This window comes from Euprymna scolopes, chromosome 43 (assembly GCF_053919585.1).
Source record: "Euprymna scolopes isolate OS-2025 chromosome 43, ASM5391958v1, whole genome shotgun sequence".
Lineage (NCBI taxonomy): Eukaryota > Metazoa > Mollusca > Cephalopoda > Sepiida > Sepiolidae > Euprymna > Euprymna scolopes.
Window position 1 is genome coordinate 47,004,873 of NC_136524.1, and position 19,265 is coordinate 47,024,137.

The window sequence follows — 19,265 nt, forward strand, 5'->3', positions numbered from 1 at the left end:
TTCAGCAAGATTTCCTGATTTTCAATTTCTTCTTAAGACTCCATAAGCTTGGCAGGTTTCTAGAATCCAAATCATTTAATGGATTTTTATACAAATTGAAATAAGGATTCCAGACATAAGATTTGGGAGGATATACATGCTGGTTTTAATCTTTATAAGGAGACATAATGCCAAAAAACTGTCATATTTGATGAATTCCTTTTATTATTATCTCACAAAATAATTGTTAATTTCTAAGATTTAAGGCTTAAGCATAAGGGATCTTAAGAAAATGAAATTCAGGGAATCTTGCTTAATTGGTGCTTTATGATTATGGATCAAATTTAATGCAAATCTGAAATATTTGAATTTTCAAATAGGAGATTGTGCCCATATTATACCCCCTAAAACTGGAAACCGGTTTTTAATACGGGGAAAAATTCAGCTTTCTAAAAGGAGGCACTCTGGATTGGGAGAAAAATAAAATTGCCTCACTCTAGAAGGATCTCTCCTTACAGGCCGAGGAAAGAAAAGACAAAGTATATTAATAGATTAGAGATAATACTTTGCTCCTCTAATTAAAAGGCCCAGGAGCCTTCAACATCAATCAGTTTTAAAAATATAAAAAAAATAATTTAAGAAAGTAGTTTATAATTTATAAGTATGCTTGATTTTTTTTTTTTTTTACTAACAAAGGCGCCCAGCCATAATATATGCTTAAATATATTTTAATTCATGCAGATTTTGTATTTATTATTACAGAGCCAATTCTCCAGTGTTTATTATATATATATATATATATATATATATATATATATATATATATATATATAGTACTTATGTAAAAAAAAAAAAAAAAAAAAAAAAAAATGACTGGGTACCATTAGCTAGAATAGAAACCAAAACATTTAAAGCTCCAGTTGTGTTCCCTATCATTTGAGGTATTGACATAAAGATAACAAAGATTTACAATTAAATCACTACAAGTTCTGCATGAATTTATGCATGCACAAAAGTAATGAACATTCCTGCATGCATTATTCATCCCTCTAAACAAAGCTTTGACTTGTGATAAACCATCCTCAATGTAAGATTCATGTTTCCTGTTAATTTAAGTGTTATGTGACCAGTAGTTTAAGAGGTTAAGAATTGGTTAAATATTTTTACAAAGACACGTACCATAGATCTACTGTTTTATTTATATAAATTTTATTTTTTTTTTTTGTTTCAAATCAAGATTTTTTTTTTTTTTTTTAGAAATTTTAGTTAAAGGTTTTGGAAGATTAATTACTGTGAAGATTTAAAACATATTAGCTGATAGAATACCTTTTTGCAAGAAGAGATTGCAACATATTTTTAAAAACTTTTTTGAAATTCTTTTTTACTCTACACAGGGCCTATTGTCACTTGGCACGTAAGGGGCTACTATCTGAGACTGTGGGGAGTTGACCAACATGATGTCTGTTCACATTTCATTTAAACTTCTGCAGATTAGTAGAGACACGGAAGCATGAAACAAGAGAGAGAATTCCAAAGTCTAGTAGTCCCAAGCGAAGAAACTATTAGAGCAGAAGGCTTTTTTAGCACCTGGGGACCTCAACGGCGAAGGGGTGAGATTTTGCTACTTGTCAGGTTAATCGGTATTTATGTCGAAGGGACACAAGAGACTACATGAGAAAAATGAGACTGAAATAATTCGAACTTGTGTCTAAAAATATGGACTGTTTATAGGCAGCATTGCTTTTATCACTCGACTACCAAGAATTTTTAATTAATGAAATGGTGACCATTTTGCCGAATTTTCTAGCATTTCACTGAACTTTAATTGTCAAGTTGTAAAGACGACATTGACTATAAACGTTCTTGATTCTTCGACACAGGTTGAAATCCTCATTTTTCTTTTATATTTTTACATGTTCCAGACCTATAGATAATTATCCATTAATTTATAATACACTAAACATACTGTAAACTTTAAAATCCATTAATTATCCTTTTTTATTATTATATGTAACATTGGTTTAATCTGGCACAAAAAGTACACTAATTAAAACTATATTTGAAATATATATTTAGAACTGTTTTATTAGATACAAAGAAGATAACAATTGAACTGTTTTAATTGTTCTTTTATTTTTGCATATATTAACTTAAATTGCTTTTTTTTTACTTGTATGTACCTAAACAATAAAACAAATTTGCTGATTCCTATTTAACGTGGTAAAGAAAAGATAAAAAAGTTTTTTTATTCGAATATTTGAATTTATAAAAACTGACATGTTTTTTTGTGTTCATTAACTTTGTCTTATGCATGAAAATTCAAAATTTTAAGCTATTATTCGATTTTTACATGAAGTAAGAAATGATGTGTTGTACGCGTAGATTTTTTTCTTTTTAACAGACATAAATTTGAATAAATATTACAGAAAATAAAATACATATTAAATACGTTTGTGAGCCAAATTACATTGCAATATTTTGTTAAATAAACAAATATTTATTTGTTTAAAATTAATATTTCAGTGATAGACGCCATCTTCAAAATTTCTCCTCGCTTTTGGCTTACAAAATGTATGTAATAGTATTTTATTTTAAAATTTAAACAACGCTTATATCACAGAAAACTGAAAAAATATGACAGAATTTTATATTAGACTAGTAAGAACAATCAACAATGTCTGAGATTGAAAAAAAAAAGTACACATGTTCTGTTGCACAAATTAGCTTTTTATTTTTCACATTCTTGCAACGAGTCAAAGGATGTACTTAGCATTAATGGAATGGGATGTAAATAACTTAACATTAAGCAAAATACCTTTTAATAAATTTAAATAAAATAAAATACACATCATGTGCACTTGAAAGCCAAATTACAACGCAATATTATGAAAATAAATATTTTACTTGTTTGAAATTTATAATATATTTCGAAGTCAAACTCCATCCCCAGTATTTTGTACATCTTTTTTCTTTCTTTTCCTTTCTTGTAATGTTGTTGCCCAACATTAATCTCGCATAGCCGACACACCATTCCAGCATTTCAAAATACAACCGCTGAGATACAATGCGCAGATCTTTACTAACTGACTTTTCTTTCTCCAACTTTACAACATGGCAAGAAAGAAGAAGAAATAATCAACAAAAAAATAAAAAAATGTACAAAATACTGAGGATGGAGTTTGACTCCGAAATATATTAATTATTAATAAATTTCAAGCAAGTAAAATATTTGTTTATTTTCATAATATTGCATTGTGATTTGACTTTCAAGCGCACCTGATGCATATTTTATTTTATTTAAATTAAATCAACGCCTCTATAACAGAACTCACACATCTGACCTTAATAAATTTATAGTCTGCAACCCCCTAGAGACACACTTGGCATTTCCACCAACATCAAAAACCCAACCAATGGACATGATGTATCACAAGAGAAACTGATAGAAATAGAACAGCCTTCAGAATGTGTGTGCGCCTTTTATGTTAACTCTGTTAAATTAACTTTATGATTTTTTTTTGGACACAGAATTACTATTAAATTTGATGTTTAATTTTACTTCAGCAAGTTCTCAGAATTCAAGGGTAAACGCTTTATTCCTATACGACATACATCTAAGTGTTCACTCAAGATTCTCCTCTGCTTCTTAATTGTTGAGTTAATAAAAAAAATGAGAAACTATAATTTTTCACTTCCCAATAATTGAACATTTAAACGAGTTATAGTTTATCTTGCATCTAGTCTTTTCAGAATTTTTCTAAATTTCATTAAAAAAATTCATCAGGTCTGGTGGAGTATCCAGTGCTGTTATTTGAGATAACATCACTAGGAGACAGTGCATCATATCTCATATACAGCTATGTTGAGATCTTATTTGGCCTTCAAATACTATGTTATTTTAAATATTTAGTCAGTTTACTTGGAAAAAGTGTATCATTCCTCATATATAGCTGCATTGATGAGATCTTATTTGGGTTTTCAATTGTATGTTAGTTTGAATTATCCTCACGTCAGATTGTCCCAACAAATCCTTGCACAGAGAGATCATAGACGCTTGAGGATAGTATCTAGTAGTGTTGAGACGATTAAATCGGAATCAGAAAAAAAAACGGAGCTTTTGGGGGTATCGGAATTGGTAATTGTATCAGAATCAGGAATTTAGAATGGAATCGGTAAAAATATTGGAATCGTCCCATCACTAATCTCTAGTAAGTTATTCAAACTGTGTGTATAAGCCAGTTCACAGTTGTTTGTGTGGCTTAAAATTGGGTACTCCACCCTACCAAATCAGTGTTTCCAATTCTTTTTAGAAGAGCTAGGAAAAAAAAACAACTTTGCTAATAAGTGTGATAATTGAGCTTTCCAAGCTTGCAACAAATCGACTCCAGACAGAGAGGCCAAGGGTATCAGGTGCCACTGATTATTGGTGCAAAATTAAGCCTAGATTTCTTAGGACACTTAGTGACATTATACTTTGCCCTCCAGGATTCTGGATAAAGGGAAGCATTGACTCTACATCACTTCCTTTTAAGATGAAAACGATTATAGCAAAAAGGTTTTCACCCAGTTAATCACTGTAACATATGATCCAGAAAAGATCTCTGGACCAAAGATTTATGGAACCAAATGCTGGATGACGATTGCATGTGAATTTAATATTTCTGGTAAAATTCCATCTTTGGAGGAAGCTAACATAGGTTGTTTAGAGCTAATACAGATACTAGCTCTAAACTAGGAATTACCGTTTTTTTTTTTTTCATTTTTTTAATGCTGGATGAAGATGTCCTGACATCACCAAGAAGAATATGATTCCAATGCTGGAAGGGAGTGATGCAATTTAGAAAGGGAAATGTGATACTCATATCTATATAACAGACACAAGGAGGAAACAAATGAACAAATATAGCATTAGAGGAAGAACTTCCCATCTGTAGTGGAATGACCCCCCCCCCAAATCTGTAGTGGAATGAAAAACCCTCAATCTGTAGGGGAATGAAAAGCCCTCAACGGAATGAGGATATAAATGGATGGTATTATTCAAAGCTACAAAACAAGCTTCTTTCTTTCAATAATTTCACAAGAAATCTTCTCAACTACTGATAGCCCTGGCTAATGATACTCTACCTGAAAGCTTTTCTTTCAAAACTTCTTGTTCACAGGGAACATGAATTGGAACAGATATATTGACGGCATTGCCAAAACTACTGCAGAGAATGTGGGCTCTCTCTAAAGTGCTAGACGGTTACTTATGCTTAAGAGTATTCCGTATCTCTACAAGGCCACCATTTATCCAGGCATGGAGTATTGCTGCCACATTTGGACTGGTGCATCTGCTACTAGTCTCTCACCCCTAGACAGGGTTTAAAAAAAGAGTGTCCAACCTAATAGGTCTTGCATTGTCAACCAAGCTATAACCTCTGCCCCATCAATGAAATGTTGCATCACTTTTTTGCAAGTATTTGAATGGAGGGTGCTCTGATGAATTCCAAGCCTCCTTTACATAAATACCCTCGACTAACCCGGCAAACAGCAAAATCCTACCCCTTCACTGTTGAGATCCTTAAATGCTGGAAAACCCTCTACTCAAATAGTTTCTTCCCTCAAACTGCTAGATTTTGGAATTCCATCCTGGATTCCCAACTGTACTGACATGCAGAAGTTCAAGTGTAATATGAACAGATATCTTGCTGCTCAACTCCCTACATAGTATTCCTGTAAATTTAACCTCTTACATCCAAGTGGCTCTGTACTTTGTTTATGTGCCTTGTTTGGGGTGAATAAGAGTGAAATAAAATTGCATGTAGATTGTTTTGTGAAGCTGTAGAAAATCCCTTAGAAACATAAATGCATCCCCAACAAGCACAGTACATATGTTCAGTGTAACCAGGAGATAATTTGAAGATAAGTTTTAATAAGTTTTTTTTTTTTTTACAAAGGAGTCACCACTTGGATGCCACTCGAGGATAAGGGTTAATGAGTGTACAGTAGTCAATTGGACAATATAGTATTCGTCAGTAGTGGAAATTTGGTAAATTGGATTATTTAAGAGGATGGCTCATCAAGAACTTGTTTATGTTGGATTTGAAGATGACCATATTGTAATCAGTTGGAAAGCAGAACAGCTCCACAGGCGTGCAGTTCTAAGAAACTTTGTTCATGAAATCTATGTTTAGGTTTACGCACAGATAAAGAGTGGGGGAATTATTGATAGTGATTTCAGCTAGACGAGTGTTTTTCATGAAAGTCAGACAAGAAAGGACCCATAGATTGGAGCTCAGACGAGCACTTGCCATGAAGAAAACAAAGAAACATTTTCATGACTATTTTACAATAAAAACATGTAAGGCTGTACTGGGTGAGTCAAAAATAACCAGGCACTCAAAAGGAAGGAAGTAATATAAAATTTCGATTTCTTACTTGTGGAAAAATTATAATAGCATTTTTCAAAAATTGTTATGCAAGGTTTTTGGCACCATTTATATATATATATATACATATATATACATATATATATATATATACATATATATACATATATATATATATATATATATATACACATACACACACACTATTAAGATGAAATTTTCAATATTGTATTCAAATATTAACAAATAAATTTAGATCCATAGTGCAATACTAGAGCTATACTTTTATGATATACTGCTTCACTGGAAACAGACACTTATTTTTATGTTCATCCAAAAAACTGAACCTTCTATGGATAAACATAAATAAATAAAGTGCCTGAAACCAGTGAAGCAGTATAATATAAAAGTGTGTGTGTATATATATATATATATATATATATATATATATATATATATATATCTCCATAAAGAAAGAAAACGACGATATAAAACTATATAGTAATACATGTACATTTATTCAATAAGGGTATACATCAATTGAAGTGTAGGTAAGTGAGAACTTTTTATATCATGGTATTTTGAAGCCTAATGCTTCTCATCAAAGTGGAGAGAAGATAGTATAAAGAGTTCTGACTTACCCTACATCCCAATTGATGTATCATCCTTATTGAATAAATGAATAAATCTTTATATATATTATTGTATAGTTTTAGATCATCATTTTCTTTCTTTATTGATTTCTATATAAGGTCCAAAACAATTTGTTGAGCTTTGCATTATCCTGATAAGTCTTCTCTTAAAAAATTGATCTTATTTTCTTCCTTTAAATTCCCCATATATATATATATATATATATATATATATATATATATATATATATATATATATATATAAAAGAGAGAGTACAACATCATTACTTATTTCACAAGCATATGCTTACAGAAATATATATATTTATAGATCTGTGTGTATGTAAAAAGTTAAAAAATTTTTTTAGGGTTGTGCCAATGCAATTTGGTTGTTAGCAACATTTCATATGAAACAGTAGCTATATCAAATTAAAACAGTAACTATATCAAATTAAAATATTGAAAACTTAAATAATTTTCAGTTAGATATTTGTTGTTTTGTGCCCACCCTACAGATAATAGCAAAACTCTTCTACTTATTATAAAAACCAGGAGACTATGTCTCTCAACGTTAGCACACAAGTCTTACACTCGTGGCAGTCGAACTGATCTATACCAACACTCTTCATTTATTGTATTTGCTTTTCTGTTCAATATATTTTGGTTCCGCTAATTACTGTATAGTGCCGTTCTTCTGGGCACTTATGGGACCACAACAGAATTTATTTACCAACATAGTGTATTAAATCAGTATGGTGTTGTAATATTGAAAAAAATTTTTAAGGTACACTTTCTTTTCAAAAAAATAAATCTTGATTGAATGGAGATTTCTTTTTTTTGAAAAGGAGGAATACCTCGAAATGTTAAAAATACGACACCATACCATCTTGATTTGATACACTACATTGGTAAATAAATATTTAGTTGAAAATTATTTAATTTTACAATATTGTCTAGTTACTCTTGTCTCATAAATGGTTTTAGCAATGACATTGAATTGGCAGCTGCTTAAATATTTTGAAATGCCTAAAACTACAAAGCAAACTACAACATTCATCTAATTTATATATATATATATATATATATATATATATATATATATATTTGTTGAAATCTTTGAAACAGCTATATGGTAAACACCCAATGATCCCCATTTTCTATTTCACAATTTAAGTGAAGATTTATTTCTTATTTTTACTGTTATAGTCAAATTCACTTTTGTAATCGTCAATTTTCTAGTGGTAAGTTAACTAATACAAATGCTATATCTGCAATACATTCAACTTAATATATCTAGAAATTTAAACTGCATTTTTCAAAAGAATTTATTCATAAAATGCTCAAAACTTCTTCAGATTGATATATACACATTATACATCTCATTAATAGCTACTAGGACATAAGTATTTGAATATTATGTATTTTTGGAAAAAATAAATAAATAAATAAAAGGTTTCACAGAAACTGAAAAGTTTTCTATGCAAAAAAAAAAAAAAAATCAATACCATTTATTTTTGGAATAAGCCATGAATACATATCTGCAACAAAGACTGATCATTATAACCCAACACAAAAAGGGAAAATATGCATCAAAAGTTATTTTAGTGTCGTCTTTCATTTGGTTTACAAAACATTTTAGTAGACATACACCTTAAATAACAAACAGAATTGTTAATGTGAAAATATATATTTTCAAAAATAGTCGATAATTCTATTTAGTTTACACTTATAAATTTACATTTTTCTTTCTATTGGCAAGTATAGGACTTAAAATTTTAAACATAGTCAAAAAAAAAAAAAAAAAAAATGAACAATCAATCAATTGTTCTCCTTCAAAACTCCTCAAGACTAAAGAAAATGGTGTCATTTTTTTTATTGGTTGCTTTTATCTTAAGTATCAAGGGTTTCATCCGTACATAATTATAAGCTGAGTAGATATTTTATTAGAATCAACTGATGGTAAAGGTATTATTACAATAGGGTCACTTCGGTGAACATGTATAATGTTGGAAAACTTGCTGAAACCTGCTATGACCTTCAAGTCAATAACATCACTTATGAGACTATCCCGTATGCTCTTCTTGGCGAAGTATGGTAGCAAACAAGAATACTTTTAATATTTCAACAAACCCCAAATACATATGAAAATGTATACATATGAAAATGTATACTCTTTGCTTTTCCAAGACAATAATGTTTTCTGTGTGCCAGCAAATAAACCATGAATACTTATGAAGAATTTTATTTGCTTAATAGAGAAAGGAGTTGAAAGCAAAAAATCTTTACATGAACATCTTAAAATATTTTGACATCGTTAAATCATTATGAAATAAAACTCCCACTGTGCTTATGGCTATATCATTCTAAGATACTTTATTATTTGTACTCACTAGTTCTCATATGTGATTTGTCACTAACAACAACCGATAGTATTCCTTGGAGTCTAGAGAACAAGAAGTCTCCCAAGATTTCCAGTACTTTCCATCGCGATTGCTTTTGCAGCCAAATTTGCATCATAGCAACAGCCACTTGCCATTGATTTCTTGCTGGCAATCACCATTGGTCTTCGCTGGAATTTGGGTGGCAATAAACCTCCCCAAGGTCCCAGTCCTCTTCACACTCACCCAGTGGAGGTCTGGTTAGTGCTCTCTCTCTCTCTCTCTCTCTCTCCTTGGTCTTTCCGTCCTTCTTGACCCCTCTCTACTATTCAGCATGGTGCCAACCAATGCATTATTATTATTATTATTATTATTATTATTATTATTATTATTATTTTCAGATCTTTTTTACTCATAGGTGAGATGTTCTGTGAATAACTTTCAAGTTTTGTTTTGCCATTCTGCTTGTATTGCCTGCGAAGAGTAGGTCGTCATCAAATCTTTTCACAGCAGCCTTTGATGACTGATGACAAATGATATGGCCATAAAAGGAGAAAGACCTAATGATTAACGTTAAAAATAGCAATATTCTGAATATATTCAGTTATGCAACTAAACGGAATATGCTAATTAAATGATTTAATACTTTCTGACCAGTTTTAATACATTAAATATTCTGTAAAAGTGTTCATACAACTGAGGATTCGTTTAAAGGAATAACTATCCAACAAAATGCATTGGTATAGATAGAAATACAGTCATAAGTAAAGAACAAAGTAAATGGAAAAGGAAAAAACTAACACTGAATCATCCTTTTGTTCATTGAATATTTCGTTTCAGTTTTAAAACTTTGTCAAGTATAGCATAGTATAGCAAGTGAATAAGGTGAAGGGTGTGATAGTCACAACTTTTATTGGAAAATGTAGTGAGTGTACTGAGGAAGGAGGTGTGTATAAGCGAGCGGGGGAGGGGAGGATAAAGAGGAAAGATATAGTGAGGGACGGTTCTTTGCTTATGGCATTATTTATATGTATACCTACACAAAAAAAAAAAAAAAAATTTGAAAGTTTGTTTTTAAGGTTGGTTTGGTTGTTTGTTTTTGTTTTATGGCATATCAACCCTTTTCAGGTTATTTAATGCCGAATCCAGTGATTTTGAAAAAAAAGTTTTTTTAATAGAATATTTTTTTTTTTTTTTTTTTTTTCAAGTTGGTTTCTATTTAACCCATAGTTGGGACCTTAACACGTACTACCACTCCGGGTCAGAGTGGACCTGGGAGCAATGGCAATTAAGGGGTGGCTCCACTCTCCCCAAAGACCGCAAGGTGGGGCCTTACTATCGGATATAGTTTAAGGTCATATCCAGGACGTTGTTTTAAGGAATAAATATTCAATAGAATGTGTCAATATAAACAGGAATAAGATAATCAGCAAAGAATAAACTAAAAGTCAGATTAGATGTAGATATCAAGAAGGGAAGAACAGGAGAAATTTGTACAGAGTAATTTTTTTTTTTTTGCTTGGATATTTCGTTTCAGTTATGAAACTTTGTCAAAGAATAAGCATTTATTAAACAGAGTCAGATTAAATATATATATAAAGTTTGTTTGCTCACTGCATTATTCCTATGTATGCCTACACAACAAAATATTTAGTCTGTAGCAGGTCGAGAAGGTGAGGGCATGCAGTAGGCAGAACATTGTGTATATGAAAGATGATTAGTGGAAGATGTAGCAGTGAATATGTAGAGGAAGGAGGTGTGCATAAGTGGGGGGTGGAGTAAGTAAGAAGGAATGCTATGGTAGGAGATAAGAAAGGGAGTGGTTCTATGTATACCTAACTAGAAATACGGTCACAAATAAAGAACTAAGTAAATAGAGCAGGAAACAAGAGTCATGAGTTTTTTGATTGAATATTTTATTTCAGATATGTCATTCTCAAAAAAAGTTTCATCATAACCGAAACTTTGTCAAGTATAGCATTTATTGAACAGAGTCAGATTAAATATATAAAAAAGTTAATCTCTTAAAAAGTGTCATCATAACCAAAACAAAATATCGAATTAAAAAAGGCATGACCGTGTTAATTTTTTATGTTCTATTTCATTTGTTTTTTGCTAATTATCTTATATTTATTTCCACACAAATGTTATAAACATCACAATTTATGTCTGATCGTATATTATGTACTACAGCTGTTTTTTTTTTTTTTTTCATGAATAATAAACTTAAATTTAGTTCCTAGGCCTAGAAATAAGTATAGCAAATAAACCAAAAATGAAACCCACACAGTATTTGAACCTGTGCCTCTAATGAAAGGACCAACTTTCAAAGGTGTATCTAGCAATTTGGTTAACAATTTAAATGGTTAGAGAAGGTTGAAACTGTATAGACAATTCATCCCTCAGATTTTACGATTTAATCTGTGTTTAATTTATACAACTTTTATTTTGCTTCTTTGCAATTTAAATAATAAATCCTCAAAGAGGCATACTAAATAAACGGAATGGATTTTCAACTCCATAAAATTTATTTATAACTTACTTATGCTTAGTGATTCTCATTTGTTTCAAAGTTATGAAGCAGAATGTTGAAATTAGATTCTGAAAATAATATTGACTAACCTAAAAAACAGCAAAATCCCACTCCTTCATGATTGCCGCCCCTAACTGTCAGAAAGCCTTCTACTCTATTTTATTCCCTTAAATTCTAGACTTTGGAATTCCCTTCCTGCTTCTCTGACTTAGCTAACATACAAAAGTGTAACTGTAATGTGATGTGAACAACCATCTTATGATCCCAAATAGTAGCCCCTCACGTTCTAAATGGTAATATGCTTTGTTTAGGGTAAAAAACAGTAATATATATATCATTCAAACACTACTGTGATTATATGGTTAAGTGGCAGTTTTAGTCATTTAGAACTGCTTTAAAGCTTCCCCGCTCACCCATTTTTCGACCAAATTTCAAACAATTATTACAGTTTATAGATCACCTTCTCAGCTATATTGTGAAAAAAAGATTTTCAATTTTCATTCAATAAAACAAATTATGATGAATTTTCTGGTGTTCAAAATCGTAAAAATATGTAAGGAGGTTAGCGACGCTTTTTATGACTGGTTTCCATAGCAACCACGTTGCTTCAGCAACTCCTGTTGCTACTAATTCACTAATGAAAGTATAAAAGGGAGATAATTGGGGGGAGGATTTTATTGAGAACAGAGTGCCGTACATTGTTATTACATATGTGTTTATGGAGGCAAAAAATAAGACTGAAATTAAACAAAGAACAAGTGAATTTATTGGAAGCCTGGAAAAATCATGGATTACAACAGAAAAATGTGAGCATGAAAAGTAATATGGTTAAGCTTAAACATAGAAAAGTAAAGGACTAGTTATTAAAACTGGAAAAGAAAAAGACAAGATATTCTAGTAAAAGATATAAATTTAAGACATAAAATATTGCAGCATAAGGAGTCTTTTTTTTATATACTAGCGAGGGGTACCCGGCATTGCCCAGGTGTTTTTCGGGGTATGTGAAAAAAAACCCGAAGCGTTGACAACGCGCAGTTGAAAAATAGTAAAGTATTTTAAAAAAAACAGGTGTGCGTTTTTGATTGACGTGACGGCGATAGGTATTCAGCAGTTACGATTTTGTGCGGGACAGTTTTGAATAAATGGGTTTGTTTGTTTTTAAAAACCCGCTCCCTGTTTATTAGGAGGAGCGAAATGAAAGCTACAGTCTGATATGACGAAGTCGACATTGACCAAACTGGCTCTGGGCCTGTGATTAGAGTCGAGGTTCGCTTCTTTTATACCGAAAACCGAATGTAACACGTGCCGATGCGGGAAATGTGGAATAATTAACATTTGAAAGTCAATAAAATTAAATAGAGGCGAGCTCTGTGGATAATTCGTAGATATTACAATTTATAGATGATATAAAAAGTTTTAAAAAGTTGTGAAGCGAGCAAGCGCTTCTTTGAAAGAAGCCTTTTGTGGACATCGAGGAAAAGCGAACATATATATGCACATACATTTTCGCTTTTATATATATAGATAATGAATTCTTAATGCTGCAATATTTTAGGTTATAAATTTATTTTATTTTTTACTAGAATATCTTGTCTTTTTCTTTTCCAGTTTTAACAACTAGTCCTTCATGTTTTATTTTTTAAATTATAACTGTCTTTTCAAACCTAATGAAAGCAATGGGTGGAGTAGGGTTGACTGTAGTGATTGGAGGAATCCAGTATTTGTCTGGATATGAATACAATTACAGATTCTGTTTGGTTTGAAGAACATGACAACCTTGGGCAACACAAACTGCCGTCCTTTAATGTCAGAGGCAAATACTGCAACAAGCTAAAGAATCGACGGCTGGACAACATCAAGGCTGGCTTCAAGCTCGAAACATCACAGAGCATATGGTCAATGATCATAATGCCTGGAGAACAACCATCAACACCAACGGTAATATGACAAGAAGGCCTTTAACCCAGCAGCTGGGAACAGATGTCAAACTGTGCGGCAGTAGTAGTTTTACATTCTGATTCTGGTATAATTACTGATTTCAATTTTAAAATCATCTAATTACCTAAAATAGTAAAATGTTATATTTTGTGTGGAGGAGGGGGTGTTAATAGAGAGTGCTTGTCTACTCTTAAATATAGATATAATTTCTTTTTAATTTAACATCTTAAATGTCTTCTCTTTATGTATTAGCTAACATTTGGATTTAGTATCAGCAATAGAAACCTAACCCCCCCCCCAAAAAAAAAAAACGGTTTTCAAATTGGAAACTAGGTTCAAATTTTTCTTGATTCTGATATCCAGAAAAAGTTCTGGTTTTTCCGATTCCTGATTGAATTATCCAAATCTCGTTAACAGATCATATTAGGAGAGGCAATCTTTTAGTATAAACTAACCTCTGTAAGTAAATGGAAAATGTTAGGACTGTACAAGACAGTTGATGTGAGCAAAGTATATCTAAAAACAATGGTGGAAGGATGCAGAAAAAGAGGTAAGCCCCAAATATGGCATAAGTTACATTCATGGACTTTCAGCTTAATCAATCAGTGAATCAATCAATCAGGTAAACAAAATAATGACAAACGAAGTCTTGGAGACATATGATATATCACATTCTGCGAGATAAGGATGAAAAAAAAAAAATGAACAAAATATGTGGTTAATACAGTTGAACATATTGAGAGTATATTTTCATTCTCATCTGAAATCCACTTTTAGGTCAGTTTTTGTTTTTAATTTTGCCAGCATTTAATATTTAATTGATATTAAGCAAGGTGTACAGTAAAAGATGTTATTATATTGTTTAAATATTGATTTTAAGACTGAAACCATTTATTAAAAAAAAAAAAAAAAAAAAAAAAATGGTTCTTGTCCCAAATTCCATTTTATTAAAAAACAAAAATAAAGAAAAATCTGTATGATGTACATACCCATGAGAAAACGAAAATATATCCCCCCCCCCAAAAAAAAAATCACAAATTGATCAAATAGTTTTATTTTTTTTTATAAAGTAATGGGAATTCATAGACATTACAACAAAAATAGCACAAGTTTGAATTGTTGTTGAGTTATCTCCCTTGTTTCTGGAGATTATTTTCAAGACGGCGACTTGAGACAGCCACTTCCCTCTTGCACATAAAATTTGATTTTATTACTTAAAAATAAAACTACTTAATCAATTTACATGATTTTTGGAATACAATCTTTTCATTTTGTCATGGGGTATGTACATCATACAGATTTTTCTTTATTTTTGTTTTTTTAATATAGAGAGAATTCTGGACAAGAACTTTCAAAAAACCTTTTCACAATCAATAATAATAATACTCTACTTGTAAAAAGGTAAGAACCATTGATGTGAATGATAGAACGATTCAGATGAATGGTTTGGATCAAACTATAATCACTTTCTTTGGCCAAATATGGAATGAAAGATGTTTTATTTTAAAATCATCATTATAAAATTTGAAAGGTGCATGAAAAGGGTTAAAAATACGGCCTTCCAGAACAATCAGTCCGTTAAAAAAAAAAAAAAAATAGTGAGAGAAGACCTGATTAAAACATATTCTGCAGGATGTCTAAAAAGAATGGTGGGAGGGTACAGAAAAAGACAAACCACTAAGAAGATGGTTCATTATTAATGGATCACTGTCTTATGAATTGTCGAAATGAATCTTATATGAACACCTAAAGATGCACCTTCATGTCATATTTTTTTTTTTTTTTTTTTTTTGAGAGGTAATGGGATTTTACCTAATACTTAAGCTTGTTTGATCTAATAATTATCATTTCCATTATCATTGATATTACTTTGTAAGGAGTGTTCACTTGTTCAAAGCTTGTATATTTAGTTATACATGGTGAAATATGGCTTCTGGACCAGAAAGCACACAAGACAATAAATTTCCTAATTTCCGACAAATTTTGAACTGTCATAATTCAGGAGTTAATTAAACTACCAAAATAGTTTTGCTATAATTTTTTATGTTTTGTAAAAGGTATACATGTCCACATTAAAAGTTTTTAGATAAAATAAAAATACAATTTTGGTTTGGGATAACTACTATAAATAATTCTTGTATTAATTAAGAACATGCTTTTTTTTTTTTAAATTATGGTCCTTTGAGAGAATTTAAAAGATTTTTAAATTCAAACAATTTTAATTCATGATAAAGGTCGTAAGAATTTTATTCTTACACTAAAATGCAAGACATATGGAAATAGTTTTTGGTTCTTGTCAAGAATTCACCATAAATTAAAACATGAAAATACATATGTATGATGTACATACTAACAACAGAATGAAAATATCATATTACAAAAATGATGCAAATTGACAACGTAGTTTTAATTTAATGAATACCTGAGGAATAATCATCTCAACCGTTATTTGGGGGGGGGAGATAACTCAACAATTCACACTAAATTTATCTAGAAAAAATACTTAATTTATGTGATATTTAGAATATGATATTTTCGTTTTGCCACGCAAATTTTTGTTCTTTTAATTTAGGGGAAATTCTGGAGAAGAATATAGTTTTCTCTTAAAATAATAAAAGAACATTTGTATAGACAATTGCCACGTTACAGTGGATATGATTAATGACAAATAAAATAATTAAATCTTGAGATTTAAAACAAAATTGTATTCATATTATTTAGATTCTTTGGATTTCCGTTTTCATGTTAAGTGTTAATTGTAGCATGTCCACAAGGGCCCGTGGCACAGTGAATAGGCTACTCGGTAAAATTCAGTTGTAAAAAGTTACATTCCTGGAAGTTGAAGGTTCAATCCTCAAAGCGGATGACCCAAAAAATAGAATTGCAAATTACTTAGTCATGGTTGATGAAACGAGAGCATGCTAACACGTAGATTAAATAAGGGTTCCATTCAAATTCCCGCATAGATTCTCGAGTTCGATAGAAAGATCCCCTTGAAGAAGGCAGGAGGCTACATTGACCAAAAAGTTGTGAAAATAACATTTAAGATGAAAACAGTAGTCCGAATAATCCAAATATGAATAATCAATTCTCATCTAAAAAATTCAGAAGCATAGAATTGTATTCAATTAAAAAAAAACAAAAACAAATACAGTGTGAAATTTTCACCTGATATCTGGAAAGAATAGTTCACTATGCAAATATTTAAAAACATTTCTATATCCAACAATTTTTCATTATTTAAAATATTATCGTTTTGTATCATCAAACATAAAATACTTATTCTTAGATTTGTAGCTTGCTATTTTCTTTTCTTACGACTTCACTTTTCTTTTGAAAACGTTCATTGATCCAAGCAATACTGATCAATCTCTTGTTTGATTTTTATTTCTTCCCGTATTTAATTGTTTTTCTTTTCTGTGTTTCATACATACTATCTCTACAACATTTTATTTTATGATGTATTGTGTATTTTATCCTAATACTTAATTGAACAATTTTGAAATAAAATGAATTTAAATTTTAACAAAAACAAACAAAAAGAAAAGTACCTATAGTAATTAATGTAAACGTAATGTAAGTCAAACTTCCTATTAAAATAAAAAGAATATTGATAATTTCATGTCGTGGCAAAACACATTTTTGAAAAACTTTTTATTCAAAGCGTCTGTTCCTACTACAATTCTTGTTCAAAAATAAAAATAATTTTTAATAGCTTACCCGAGTCAGATTTGTATTCACAGCTATAATCATCTGCTGCCCCAAGTGTACCTTAAAACAAGACATTAAAATATAGGTAAGAAAAAAAAAAAAACAGTTAAAAAGCAAAATGATTAAATAGTAAAATCAATTATTACATACTTTTTTTTTTTTTTAAATTACTATAAATCTTGAAATAAGATTAAAGAAAATCAACATTACAGTTTAATTTTAAAAAGCAAACATTAATGAACAGATAAATTGTAATATATCACAAAGTATAAATTAAAAAAATAAAGATTTTTTATGGAAATCGCTTCAGACAAGGCATAAAAGCACTTGATGTAATGTGGTAGATAAATAAATACTACTTAAAGGTAAAAAACTAACCAGAAAAAAGTGTTAGATGGATAGATTCTGACATAGAAAACAGCAACTCTTCCCACTTTGTCAGAAACATTGCTTATGGAATGTGAGGACTAAACAAAATAAGGAAGCAAGAATTATGAGGCTGCCAAACGCTGATTTAAATGTCACTGTTAGATTTTGCCTTATAAAATTTAAGACTAATGGTCAGAGATAACTATCTAATTGCGTCATTGACTGGATCAACAAGGAACAGGAATACAGGAACATAAGATTAAAATTTTATTTAGAAATAAATAAATATATTTATTTATTAAAGAATATTTATTTTTCATTAAAATTTTAATTTGTATGTCTAATATTTCTGTTTCTGTATTCCTGTCCCTCATCGATCCAGTAAGTGATTATATACATACATACACACACACACACATATATATATATATATATATATATATATGGCTGGGTCGATTTTTTGGAAATTTCATTCAAATGAACTTTGTGTCTGGGAGTTATCATATGCATTAGCTTCATAATCGTTCAACAAGCACCGGTGAATGTTGATCGGTTCAATTTTTTTTTTTTTTTGCATGATGGAATTCAATCATGCATCTGTTTTTGATGCACATCCATGATAGAGGTTACTGTCTTAGAGTCTTACACTGTCAATATCTGCGACAAAGAGATGAAACCTTTAGGCTATAACTGCATAAGTTCAGTCATCATAACACAATTTGCAATCCCCTCTGATCCAGTCAGGCAAAAAAAATGAAAAACATTACTTTTAGAATGTCTCTGATAACATTTCCTGGAATCCTTGAACATATATACAGCATGATAAAAAAAAAAAAAAAAAGCAAAAAAAAAAAGCTAAAGCTGTAGTTTTGGAGTCCCTATTTATTCTACCATGGACAGTTAAACATAAAGTTGGTTTTTAATGTGGGGGAAAAAAAAGAGCTACTGTTGATGGAGACAAAAATAGCATGATACTACAGTCCCGATTCAGAGTACACACTAGTTGAGGGGAGTTAGTTCGTTTTGTTCCAAGTTTCTGCCAGTGAAAATTTTCAAACTACAAAAGATGAAGTGGTGAAGAACAAACGAAACATAAGAATATCACCACCATAACAGAAAACATATCAAGGCCAAAAGGCACTAGAGAATGAGGATTAACGAGATGTAATGATTGTTATGTGGAGCATTATGGGATCACTTACATCGACCAATGGTATGAATTGCATTTGATTGCTTATGGAAAAGTTTATATAAGTATTTGTCAACATTGGATTTGAAGACATCCAAATTGTAACCAGAAGGGAAGTAGTCTTATGGTAATGAGTATCAAAGAAGGCCTGGCTATGGAAACTTTGCC

At 30.6% G+C, this 19,265-nt stretch overlaps 1 protein-coding gene across 8 annotated transcripts in view; it reads right to left on the reverse strand.

Annotated features, from left to right (window-relative positions):
* The window catches only part of LOC145268319 (RNA-binding protein Nova-1-like), a 198,181-nt gene that overhangs the window by 97,527 nt on the left and 81,389 nt on the right, over positions 1–19,265 (reverse strand). For all 8 annotated transcript variants that reach the window (XM_080123805.1, XM_080123803.1, XM_080123800.1 and 5 more), the window contains one exon: positions 17,549–17,599. In XM_080123805.1, coding sequence (XP_079979931.1) covers positions 17,549–17,599 — 51 coding nt within the window. The remainder of the gene's footprint in view (positions 1–17,548; positions 17,600–19,265) is intronic.